The sequence below is a fragment of the Macadamia integrifolia genome, chromosome 5, assembly GCF_013358625.1.
Source record: "Macadamia integrifolia cultivar HAES 741 chromosome 5, SCU_Mint_v3, whole genome shotgun sequence".
NCBI classification, from domain to species: Eukaryota; Viridiplantae; Streptophyta; class Magnoliopsida; order Proteales; family Proteaceae; genus Macadamia; species Macadamia integrifolia.
The window spans coordinates 43,493,756-43,507,575 of NC_056561.1; the positions used below are offsets into that span (position 1 = coordinate 43,493,756).

Genomic DNA, 13,820 nt, shown 5'->3' on the forward strand with positions numbered 1-13,820 from the left:
CCAAAAAAAAAAAAAAAGAAAAAAAGAGAGAGAGAGAGCTGGTTATTGGAATGAGCAGTGATTAACGGTAGAAACTTTAATTACTGGACTTATTCAAGTTTCCACTGTTTCAAATTCTGTGTTTGAACTAGACCTTGGTGGTTAATGGATCTATAGTCCTGTCTAAATTTTGGTTTTGCATTATTGTTTTATGGACTTCTGAGAACTTTCCTCTCCTAATCGTGCCTACTTTCAGAGTTCTCAGAGTCACTGCGGGAAATGGGTACCTGTCTGCTTGAGAGAACTGCATTGAATGATGATGAAGACAGTGGTAAATGATTAGATAATTTTACCTTGCAAAGCATTTTATATTACGCTTAAGCAAGAAAGTATTATTTTTCTCACAAATGTCCTCATGGAGTTGGTGCACTTTTACTTTTAGTATTTTCAATAAAGAAATTCCTGGTGTGTTTCCTGAATTTTCTTTTTCTGACCCCATTAAGTTGGGACAAGGCTTTGTTGTAGTAGTAGTAGTTTTCTGAATTTTCTTTTATTTTTCATTTCCTGAAGAGATTTTGTCAACTTGCAAAACTGGTACTTGGCTGAGCTAATCATTCTACCCTTAAAAATTAAGAAATGAAAGAAAAAAATCTAGTGCATTGGCTGTCTACTCAACAACATTTCTGATATTGGGAACAAATTGTCTCACATTAATTATTTCAAAACTGAAATATTAGTATTGGAAAGGTAGGCTTTTTGTTTATTCTTGACATTTCATCGGAATGTTCTAGTTATGGATAGTTAAGCTGTATTTGTGGTTGTTTTAATTAATGCAGGTAGAGTTTTGTTGATGCTGGGGAAAGTGCAGTTCGAACTTCAGAAACTTGTTGATTACTATGTGAGTCTTGATTTTATTTTGAAAAACATGCCACAATCCTGTGAAATTTTCAATTTTAAAGGGAAGGCATTGATTTGGTAATTCTGAAGGTTTATGCCTTTCTTTTTTCTGTCGTTTTTTTATTTTTATTTCAGCGCTCCCATATTTTCCAGACCATTACAACCCCATCAGAGTCTCTTCTCAATGAACTTCGAACGGTGGAGGTTTGTTTCGATTAAATCTTTTATCTCTAGTATAGTAGTATGTGAAACGTGTAATTGGTTTCTGATCTTATGGCAGGGTGCCTTTGTTACCTGGGTATTTCATTTTTTCCCCCTTAACCATCTCGTTCAAACACTCTGACCTAAGTCTTTTTGATAAATGTATTTTTATTTTTAGTACCATGTGTTTATTAAGACATTGAGAAATGAGAAGACTCTCTTGACAGTTGAGAGATAAACAGACCTCGAGTCAGTATATTTATGCCCAAAATCTTATAGCGTGGACAATTGAGTCAAGATTTTAAATATTGGTTTTGGCATCAAGTGGGTTGTAATTAAATTAAGATACAAATTTAAATATTCTAATTTCTTCAGGATAGTTAAGCGTTGTTCAAATTTCCTCGATGTTTTGAGGAGCTCACTTGGTATTAGCATCATGTGCGCTTTGTGACTCGGGGTTTGGGGGGGGGGGAATTGTATTGGCTTTGTTTTGATGCATTGGGAGAGAATAATGCTCTATGCTTGGAGATCATTTCTCGGAATAGCCGGTTGTTATTGGGTACAATCTGAAGTTACACTGGGCAGTGTTTAACGGCATCCTGGTGGATATATTACACTACAGGAGTCCATTATTGTTTGCACTGGTAGCAAGACCTGGGGTGAGCCAATGTGGTAGACACCACATAATGAGATGCTAAAATTGAATTTTGATGGTTGTTCTATGGGATAACAGGAGCCATCCAGAATGTGATTGTTTTAGTCATGGGATGGTGCTTTCAAAGGTGTTTACGGGGCCCAGTAGGGAAAGGGAGTTCCAATAGAAGAGAGTTGATTATTTTGAAGGTGGTGGGATTGGAAATTATCCTTGCAGAGGACTTGATCAGGTTATTGTAGGAGGAGATGCAACAAATGTAATAAGGTGAACGATGCTTCAGATGCATAGTTGTGGGGATGTTCACATCTTAGATCTCTATCTGATATATTGCCTCCCACATGAGGTGCTGTTTCTAATGGAAGCCAGTGACAACTGATGAGATAATGGATGATCTAGCAAACAAGGGGGTGTTTAGGCCTCGGATCTGTTTTGGAGATATCTTATCTTTATGATACAAGTGATAAGATTTCATTTGCTCATTTCAATTAGTCTAGGGTCGGGGACTCGGGGGTTCGCTTTATTCTATTGTGGCACTGCTATATTCTTTCTTCTTATACCAATAAGCTTGGTATTTATTGAAAATTAATTAGTTAATTAATTAATGGTCAAAAGTTTAGTGTGCAAAAGTTAAATCATTGACATGCAAAAAATAGGCCATTTGGATTTGAGGCATTTTAAAATGACCAGCACCAAATGAGAAAATCCACCTATGTATCTTGATTGAGAAATAAAGTAATACCGCAAGCGCATGGGTCGTGTGTAGCTACGGGTCGATCACAGGGAGGTGAGCTTTATGAAAAATTCAGTTCTAACCTAGGCAGAATGTACTAACTAATGGGGTTGTCACAAATTAAAATAAACTAAATTAACAATGGTGAAAGGCAAGAATTAATTATGGAGTTAAATTGAACATGCAATAATAAAGTGAACCTAAGATTAAGGCAAGAATGAATAATGAACATAAGATTATGCAAGCACTAGAGGTGTGAAATTATGATGTGGGGAAGCACTTAGGAATTAGAATCCACCATGAGATTTAAGAACAATTTAGAAAAAATCTAGCCCTATATTGCATGCTTGAATAGGTCCATAGGAAATATGGATTTTTAAATCTAACATGTCCTATGAGTTATTCAACATATACATAACATTAGATTATAAGCAAGACCGTATTGGAAGTTGGCAATTACGCATACAAAAGGTAATTAATGGCCTACATAATTTTGACTTTGCAGTAGAGTGTTTTTTTTATGAGCAAATAATTTATTAACAAAAGGAGAAGAATATACAAGGGAGAAGGGGGGGCAGGCTTAAGCCAACAAGGAGGCCAAACTGCAAGGAATCAAAGCAAATACAAACGACAACACAGAGCTACTACAAGGAAAGAGGTGGGGAAGCTTCCAACTGACAGCTCAAGTAGGCTGAATGAGGTCATCATGAAGGTTACAAGAAGAAATGATATGGCAGCTTTTTGGGTTAGAGGGGACGGGGCGGGGGAGACGGGTGTGAATGCTCTGGACTTTAGAAGTAACATCGAAATAGATAGCTTTCCAAATCTGGTCCGGTGACCTAGATTTGGGGGTCCATCTACGAATGTTGCGTTCCATCCATAGATGGTTGATAGTAGCAGAGAAAGTCAGTTTACCCACAATGTCACAGATGGAAGGGCTAGAGAATGTCATATCAATTCAGATGCATTCTCTATCAAAAGGAATGATGGGTTTGGTATTAGGCCAGCATTTGGAGAAAACAGACTTTCAAACCAGGGAGGAGAAAGGGCAAGAGAAGAAGAGGTGAGGAATCTCTTCAGTACCTGAGGGACAGAGACAGCAGGAAGGATTTGGAGAGAATAGACTTTGTAATAGAGTTTTGATTACATGGAATTAAGAAACAGGCATCAATTGCTTACAAGTTGCTCTTCATCTCATGGTTTCATCCAATCCTCAAGTTGCGGGATTTAGTTAACCATGGGGATCGAGGAAAGATGAAAAATAACTAGAAGATGAACAATATGTGATATGAAATTAAATCTGAAATTAAAAAGAGAAAAAAAAAAAGAAAAAAAGCTCTCTAAAAATTTTGTGCTTCTCAAGTTGTGAATTAGGTTCCCTATATATAGGCTAAGGAGAGAGTGTTAGAAGTAGTTTAGAAATGGGAGAGATACTTGCAAGATAAGAAAGAGAAGAGTTAGAAATCAAGTAGGAAAGTGAAAGATACTTGTAAGAGAAGAAATAGGGAAAGAAAGAAGGAAACCAAGTAGAAATAGGAATGGGAAGGAGTGAGTTATGTATAGAAGAGAGGAGAGAGATTATATAATTAATTTTTAAAAATTATAAAATTCAACTTAAACTCCAACTTAGCCCAAAACAATTTTTGGGCTATATCTCTCGATCTTGACCCCGGATTGACTCGAACCGAGAATTAAAGATTCATAATTTTAAATTACGAACGCAACGAGGCCAATATCCAATATGTTCTGGCAAACTCATCTTTTAAAATTACCATTATGCCCTTGCACTTTTGCAAGTCTTCCCCTGTCCGATTCTTTTTTGTTGCTCAATCTCTTGGTCAAACTTCTAAATTGAGGTGAAACTCTTCATTTGTCCTTGATTGCTTTAGTGAAACTTCTTCCCATCTTGCCCTTGATCACATGTGAATCGATCCATGGGTAAACCAGTGTCTAGATTGCATTGGATCCTCCCATTTAACATCTTTTATGCATATGATCTTATAACCTGACATTATGTAGTCACTTTTATTTTCGATCTAAAATCAAAATGCTCAATTAAAACGGTCATGGATGTATAAAATACGGCTTAATCATATCTCTAGCATTTGACATTTGTTTTTTGGAAAATCAATGTCTGAAAATTATCTGAAAATGGAAGTCCTCAGTTGGACGGATGCCCAATGAAGAGTGCATGCTGTTTTCTTTCCTGATGCAATGACTGCTGGGGGTCTTGATAGAAGTTGCCTTTTTGAGGTTCAATTGATGAGTTTTAGTTTATTTCAGAATTAAGTTTTGAGTTGTAGTTTAAATATTACCGTTTTGCATGATTAGGTACACTTAAATTATGAAAAGGCAAACTACAAGAAGATTTTTCTGAACAAAGTTTTACTGTTCTTGCTCGGAGATTTGTAAATTACATCATGCCCTTGTGCCCCAATCTTTGAGTGGCCTTGGCTCATTACATCTGCTTCTCACCTTGATAACACTGAAATTTCGTGAGATGGCTATAAGACCACTGATATTGTATCAAACTGATGTTGGGTAGTAAAAAGACAAATCTATACAGAGGTTCTTAATTGAGATGGGTAATGTTTAGATGATGAGCAGGAAGACTTTAAGGTTAGAATAAAAAATGAACATGTATATCGGAATTGAGGGGATTAGTAGCAATGGGTGTCAATTGGAGTCAGGTTGATTGTGATGATTTGGCTGTGTGCAACAAGTATCAATACATGTACTACAAAACTATTGAGAAGTGGGACATGGTGCAAGTCAGAGTTGTTAAAATGACAAGAGGAAAGCTGAAATAATATTCTGGAGTTTCAGTGGTGTGGAAATGTTGTAATAATGAATTTTATGGGTTTTAGGGTAAGTGTTAGTTACCAAACGGACCCTAAGGGGATTAATGGTTTTTGTAATTCTCTAGAACCTTCTCTCCATTGTTATAAATAAAGAGGGCTGGTGTTATATTAGACACAAATTATTACCCCATTCAACATGGTATCAGAGCCTTAGGATCTGAAACCCTAAGGGCTCTCTCTCTTCTCCATGTCTTTGCCTCTTTCTCATTTCTCTCTCTCTCCCAGTGCCTCTTTCATCTGCGCCTCTCTCCATCTCTCTTCATTTGTTTCTCTCTCGTGGTGGGAGCTTCTTAAACCACCAAGAGGGTTTCTAGCCTCCACCCATCCTTCCCCGAGCTCTCAGACTCTCTTGTACAATAATCTGAGAGACCCAGAACCTTTTTTATCACTTTTTCAGGGTTTTCTCCCTGAGAACGTTTTTTCATTGCTGGGATGTTTTTTCCCCGCTCGATGCTCCGATCGTCTTGATGTTTGTTGCGATTGGTGCCTCTTATCCTTGTGGTGGTATGTATCGACTACTTTTTTGTTTGAGGTCTCTGTTCTAGAGCTATCCCCAAAATCGTTATCTCAGGGTTTTACCCTTTATCGATTTTTGGGTTTTCTAGCTTTTTCAGGTTATTTTGGTGCTTTCTCTATCTTCGGCTAGTGTCTCTTCTATTTACACAGCCCCCTTGAGTAGCAACCATGTCTACCATCTCATCTGCTTCTACTGGCGGAGACACCACGGCTCTTCTTACATTTCCTCCTTGTGCTATCAAGCTTGATGGCACAAACTACCTTATGTGGTCACGCTCGGTCTACATCTCCATTAAGTCCCATGGCTATTACGGGTACCTCACTGGAACCACGAAGCATCCGACCACCGGTACTGAGATTACGAAGTGGGAGTGTGCCAACTCTCTGGTTATGGCCTTCCTTGTCAACTCCATGTTGCCATAGCTTTCGCGTGGCTATCTCCTCCTTGACTATGCTGCGAAGATCTGAAAGTCTATCCAGGATATCTATTCCCAGGCAGGGACTAATGCTCAGGTCTTTGAGTTTGGCCAGAAGGTTCATGATCTGAGGCGAAGAGGGCTCACTCTGTCACAGTACTACTATGAGTTGCGGTCACTATGGACTGAGTTGGATTTCTATGAGAGTATAATCCTTCCACCACTGAAGATGTCACCAAGTTTCAGAAGCGAGAGGACAAAATCAGGGTCTATGACTTTTTGGCAGGTCTGAATGTGTAGTTTGATCAGTTGCGGTCCTAGGTTTTGAGTCCTGACCCCTTTCCTACCTTGGATCAAGCCTATGTTGTGATCCAACTTGAGGACAATCGACGTACCACTATGCTTCCACAACAAGCTGCCACTCTTACTGAGAGATCTGCACTTGTTTCTGGCACTCAGTCATTTAGTGCAGCCCCACAGTCTGTTGGCTCCTCTACTAGGACTCCAGTAAAGTGCGATTACTATGGGAAGGAGCGTCACACTAAGGAGCACTGTTGGAAGCTTTATGGTCGTCCTACTGATACATTTGGAAAAGGCGAGGGAATGGTCATGCCGGTATTTCTGGGCAGGCCAACCATACTGAGAGCCCTGACTCTTAACTCTGCTCTTAGCTCCTCAGTAGCCTCGCTATCATTTGACGAGCTTACTGCCCTCCGGCGCCTCTTGACACGTTCAGACTCTCCTGCACCTGCCACTGTGAGCTTTGCTCATTCCACCCCTTCTGGGTTAGGTATCTCCTTTTTTGGTCGTGCTATGTTTGTCCCTTGTACCCCTTAGATTATAGACTCTGGGGCTTCTAATCATATGACATCTCACTTGTCTCTTTTTTCACAATACACTACTTGTCCTGGTAATGGTTAAGTCAAATTGGCTACTAGGACTTGTTCCACTATTTTGGGGAAGGGCTCTGTTGGCTGTACCCCCTCTTTATCTGTTTCTACTGTATTGCATGTTCTTTATTTTTCCACTAACCTTTTGTCCATTAGTAGTCTTACTTCCAGTCTTAATTACAAAGTCACTTTTTACCTGTCTCATTGTGTTTTTCAGGATCTGGTGACAGGGGCAACGATTGGCTCTGATAGGGTACGTAGTGGTCTGTATTTGCTTGATGATGACTCGGCGTTGGTCTCTGGTCAGGCTTTTCAGACGTCTTCTACGTCACCTCCCATTTCTGAGTTACTGTAGTGGCATCGTCGATTAGGACATTCCCCTTTAGGAACTTTAGCTAGAGTTTTTCCTTTAAAAATTATAATTTGAGTCAGTTTTTTTGTGAGGCATGTGTTTTGGCCAAACAAACTCGAATCACTATTCTGTTTCTGGAAATAAAAGTGCCACTTCTTTTTTATTGATACATTCTGATAGTTGTGGTCCATCCCGCTATGTGTCTGTCAATGGTTGTCGGTGGTTTGTTTTTTTTATTGATTGTCATTCTCGGACTAATTGGGTTTATATGATGCGAAGTTGCGAACCAAGGGCGAGACCTTCTATTGCTTTCAGCAGTTTCACCGCATGATTCAGACTCAGCTCGGTGCTACCATTAAGATCCTTTGAAGCGACAATGGTCAGGAAAAGCTCGAAGGGTCCTTTCAAGCTTATCTTTTCGATCATGGGATGATTCATCAGATTAGTTGTGTGGATACTCCGGTTCAGAATGGGGTTGTTGAGCGGAAGAATTGCCACCTTTGTGAGGTAGCACGCTCTCTTTTGTTTGAGATGCATGTTCCTCCCCAGTACTACAGCGACGCAATTCTCACTGCTGCCTTTCTTATCAACCGAATGCCTTCTCTGGTCCATACCTTCTGCTCCCCTCTCGATCTTCTCTAAGGTTCCGCTGCTTTTCCTGTTCCTCCTAAGGTATTCGGTAGTGTTTGTTATGCTTGCGATCATCATCCTTATGGAAAGTTTGATCCTTGTGGTCTCCGATGTATATTTTTTTGGGTATGCTCCTACTCAGAAAGGCTATCGGTGTTTTCATCCTCCTACTCGGCGTTGGTTTGTGACTATGGATGTTGTCTTTCACGCATCTGCGTCATATTACATTGCGACACCTCTTTAGGGGGAGTCTCCTTCCATTGTGGAAGATGTGCCGCCGTCTCTTGAAATTGCTATCCCTGCTAGTATCCCGTTTCAAGGGGAGAATGACACCTACTTCTCCTATTGTGCCTCGGCCAGAGATACGTGTGTATAGTCGCAGAGAGCAGACTCAGATCACTACACATCCAACATCTACCCTACTATGCCAATCGTCTCCTCTCGAGCCTGATCTTGTCCCCTTAGACCTTGATAATTCTCCTTCTCCTTCTGTTGATCAGTCTCTTGAGTTGCCTATTGTTGTTCATAAAGGCATTAGGTCTTGTACTTTACATCCTATTGCTAAAACTGTTTCTTATGACTCACTCTCTCCTTCCTACTATAGTTTTGTGTCTTCTCTTTCCTATGTGTCCATTCCTCATACCTGGCAGGAAACGAGTGTGGACTCACAATGGTAGGTAGCTATGGTTGAAGAGATGCAGGCTCTGAAGAAGAATGACACATGGGATCTGGTGTGTCTTCCCTCACAAAAGATGGTTGGATGCCAATGGGCCTTGACAGTAAAACAGAAAGCTGATGGTACAGTGGATAGGTACAAGGCCAAACTTGTTGCCAAAGGCTTCACACAGACTTATGGGATTGACTACCAGGAGTGCTTTCCTTTATGGGGAACTTGAGGATGAAGTGTATGTGGACATTCCTCCTGGGTTCACTTGCTCTAAAACCTAAGGGAAGGTATGCAACTTGAAGCGTGCTCTGTATGTGTTAAAGCAATCCCCTTGTGCTTGGTTCGGATGTTTCCATAATGTCGACCACACTCTGTTTATCTAGAGAGCTAGTGGGAAGATTGCTATCCTAATAGTCTATGTAGATATTGTTGTTACTGGTGATGATCTGGCAGAAATCTCTCGCCTCAAGAGATACTTGAGTGAGGAATTCGAGATCAAATACTTAGGACAACTTCGTTACTTCCTCGGCGTTGAAGTTGTCAGGTCTTCTCGTGGGATCTACTTGTCTCAGCAAAAGTATGTGCTTGATCTTCTCTGAGACAGGCTTGTTGGGGTGTAAGCCGGCAGACACTCCTATTGAAGCTAATGGTCACCTGAGTAGCAAGGAAGGTGATCCAGTAGATAAGGGGAGATATCAGAGATTAGGAAGGCGGTTGATCTATCTCTCTCATACACGCCCTGATATAGCATTTGGCGTCAGCCTGGTTAGTCAGTACATGCATGATACCTACTCGACTCACATGGAAGCTGTGCTGCATGTTCTACGATACTTGAAATCTGCCCCTGGACGTGGCAGCCTTTTTTCTCCTCATGATCACCTTGGGGTGGAAGCCTTCACAGATGTGGATTGGGCAGGTTCCCCTGATGACCACAGGTCTACTACTGGTCATTGCACCTTTGTTGGTGGTAACCTTTGTTACATGGTGTAGCAAGAAGCAAGCCGTGGTTGCTCGTTCAAGTGCTGAAGTAGAGTTCCGTGCTATGGCACATGGCATTTGTGAGCTCCTATGGCTTTATGGTATTCTTATTAATTTGGCTGTTCTTGCTACCTTTCCTATGAAGCTCTTTTGTGACAGCAAATCTGCCATTAACATTGCTCATAACCTTGTCCAGCATGATGGAACCAAGCATGGGGAGATCAATCGACATTTCATCAAAGAGAAGCTACATATGGGCCATATCACTGTGCCTTTTGTTCTCAGTAATGAACAACTGACTGATGTATTTACTAAAGGTCTTAGTAATAAGATGTTTCATCCTATTATTTGCAAGTTGGGCATATGTGATATCTATGCACCAACTTGAGGGGGAGTTGTAATAATGAGTTTTATAGGTTTTAGGGAAAGTGTCAGTTACCAAACAGACCCAAGGGGTTTGATGGTCTTTGTAATTCTCTAGAACCTTCTCTCCATTGTTATAAATAAAGAGGACTGATGTCATATTAGACACACGTTATTACCCCATTCAATAGGAAATACCGTGTTGATGAGTTATCATCCAGGTTTGGTGGAATGATGGAACAGGGTTTGTGTAGTTGTTCCGATTAGTTGAGATAAGCTTAGTAGAGTTGTGTTTGGTTTGCAAGTCTTTCAATGGTTTCATTGTTAAATTAGAATAGCAAAACACGTGTTACAGTAATACTTATAAACCTTCATTTTTGGGGTCCCTCAGTGGAAAATCAGACAGGACTTTTGGTATCATTTTGCTGTTTGTTGAGATTATATCACATTTTCCCCCCTTGACAGGGCATCTGAACGGTCCTGGTGTTCATTTTGTTAATTAACAAACTTCAAATTTCAGGTATCTCTTATTCCTTGATAATACCATGAAATTTCCTCTACATTTTAAAATGGTGAAGTTTCATAATTCACTGTTTCTTGGCCTCTTGTTATCTCTACAGTCACCCTCAATAATATGATTCAATTGGTTTTCATATTTAGATAAAAAAACATATTAATTACAATGAAATGGTTGGATTGCTTTTAGAAGTTTTTGCATCCTCTCCCCAGAGGAAATAGAATAAAAAGAAATAGCTATCGAGTTGAGACTTTATGATTCTTATTTATTCATTGGTGCAGGAGATGAAGAGACAATGTGATGAAAAAAGGTTGGTATACTTTGTCGTCATCTTCTTCTTCTCCTCTTGCACTTCCCTGGAACAGTATTATTCTTAACTGTGGGTAGACAATTTTCAGAGATGTATTTGAGTACATGATGGCAGCACAAAGAGAAAAGGGAAGGTCAAAAGGTGCAAAAGGTGAAAGCTTTTCTCCCCAACAGTTACGAACAGCTCAAGAAGAATATGATGAGGAGGCAACTTTATTTGTTTTTCGTTTGGAATCATTGAAGCAAGGGCAGACTCGAAGTCTTCTGACACAGGCAGCGCGACACCATGCTGCTCAGGTTCTCCTTTTTCATAATTTCAGAAATCAAGAATCTCTTATTCTTTGTGGTTGATTATTGATGTTCGATCTTTCCTCTGGTCCTTGCTTGGAAGCAGTTTAGATTCTTCAGGAAGGGACTTGAGTCTCTTGAGGCAGTTGAGCCGCATGTGAAACTGGTTACCGAACAGCAACATATTGATTACCAATTCAGTGGTCTTGAAGATTATGATGGGGAGGATGGTGAAGATGATGATGGTTATTATGATGCCAATGATGATGGAGAATTGAGTTTCGACTATGGCCAAACTGACCATGGGCAAGAAGTTGTTTCAACATCGAGGAATTCAATGGAGGTGTGAATTCTCTTAATGTCTTGAAAATTGTTCAAAAAATGTGATCAATTTCTTTCATTTGCTTATTGTATGTGCATTGTTTTGGATCATTCTCTCATATGTATCAACATGGTGGCCAAAATTAAGATACGTATCGGAGATACACTAAGATACGCTAAAGATATACACATAAATGGATAAGAAACACTTTTTTATACACTTTTGCTTAAAAAAATTGTTAAAAAAAACTATTGATAATATGTATTATGCATAAACACTAAATTGAGGGTATCACACTAAGAATTCAAGGTTTGTAGTTGTCCCATAAATGTAAAATCCTTGTTCCTAACCTTGATTTCCACTTTAGTTATAGAGAAATATGGCTGGCAGCAACTTTGGAACAAAAGCCCTTCAAAAAATTGTGTTTTTCTGAAAAATGACTCAACTTGGCCATTATATGACTGTAGCGCATTGTATCGGTATGTATCGGTCAATACATACCGATACGTATTGATACATACCGAAACGTACATTTCATTTGATTTTATTTTTTCCAAAGTATTGGTACGTATATATGCGTATCGGAGGTGTATCGGTATGTATCGTAGGATACATATCGATACGAAAGGATTTTAAAAATTCCATGTATCGTATCGGTGTATATCATGTTGCTTGGTTAAATTTAAGATACGTATCGGAGGGGTATTGTATCGTATCGGAGATACTTTAAACCATTAATAATAACTACTAAGAGCTATTCACAATTTGAGAAAATGCTTTGAGCTGGCAAATATCCATCATTACAAAATTTATTTCTCATAATGGGAAACTGCTATATATGTTTTGAAAATTTTCATTATTGTGAACCAGTCAAAAGCACACTTTTGACCATTTAAGCACTTCACAGCAATTACTTTAGGATTCTCACATTGTGTCAAATTAGTTATATGGAATGGCAAAACTGGTTTCATAGAGCTGACCATGATTAGCTGGTACAAGGCTTAGTTGAGTAGAAAAATATGTATGGTTAAAGCTACAAAAATTATTGCTTAAAGAAAATAACACGGCAGACAACCTACCTTTTGTCACAAATGTAAGCCAGGTTAATACTTTTGAAAAATGAAGTATGACTTGGGTCTTTGCAGTCAGTTGAGTTTTTTATTTATAATTTTACACATCGGAAGGACGGTACATACCTTAATTCACCATAATACTTTAAAGTCTAAACTATCATTTGTAATAAGCGAAATAAATTCAATAGATTAAAGTACTTATTGCACATGTCTTAAGACTTTGAGAGTTGACTTATATAGTCTTCTATTTTATTTCAATTCCACGAGCTTTTCTTAGTTATTTTGTATCTTTACTGTTGATTCAGAAAAGAATAGTTTCTTTAAGTGGTATGTGAATGGTGTTTGAGTATGTAGAGTTATTCTACATTATTTTGCATCAGAAAAATTTAGAATTTAAGTGTACTTGAACAATGTCTTAGATCTGTTTTTTTCTTCAATGGAGTCCCGTCTAAGCGCTCATTGGGGTAGATATGACATATTTTGATGCATATGCTAGTGTGGTTATCTTCCTTACTGCCATGATTTTGATCCATAAATTACATGTTAGTGCATCTGAATGGATTTTCATTCATATGTTGCTTTAATATTTCTTAAGTTATTGCTTCTTCTTTTTCTAGTTTTCTTTAATGGAATTAGGTATCCTAATTATGGCTATCTATTCTATACAAATACTATATGATACTTTCAATCATACTATGGCTAGCTTGTTGAGCAAAGAGCTTTCTCTTGCTCTTTCCTTGCTAAGTTTATAACTTTTAATAAATAAATCTACAAACAGCTATTGTGGCTTTTCCTATTATTTTGTAACTATTGCTCGACTTAATGAAAAGTGACATGATGCTTTACATTGGCAGTTGCAGTAATGTAGAACTAGAATCAACAAGGTCAACCTAGTTCCAAAGAAAGCAGGATACTCTCAAACACCCAAACATTCACCAAATAATTCAATAACAGAATACAAATAAGACTCAGATCAATTAGCAAGGATCAGCCCTATCTATCTCTATATTTCAGAAATTCTGCTACTGGAGGGAAACCAGAAAACAAAGACTTCAAATCACTAAAATCTGGGACTGAAACAAGGATAAATAGTGACCAATATCATGCACAAATAATCAGAGTAGTCAATTGAATTTCTGGACAGATAGGGTTGAAACAGAGATCGACCAGAATAGG

General features: G+C 38.8%; 1 protein-coding gene across 2 annotated transcripts in view; it reads left to right on the forward strand.

Annotated features, from left to right (window-relative positions):
* The window catches only part of LOC122078239 (uncharacterized protein At2g33490-like), a 37,705-nt gene that overhangs the window by 17,522 nt on the left and 6,363 nt on the right, over positions 1–13,820 (forward strand). For both annotated transcript variants that reach the window (XM_042644136.1, XM_042644138.1), the window contains 6 exons: positions 236–310; positions 816–877; positions 1,012–1,080; positions 10,934–10,962; positions 11,051–11,258; positions 11,356–11,592. In XM_042644136.1, coding sequence (XP_042500070.1) covers positions 236–310; positions 816–877; positions 1,012–1,080; positions 10,934–10,962; positions 11,051–11,258; positions 11,356–11,592 — 680 coding nt within the window. The remainder of the gene's footprint in view (positions 1–235; positions 311–815; positions 878–1,011; positions 1,081–10,933; positions 10,963–11,050; positions 11,259–11,355; positions 11,593–13,820) is intronic.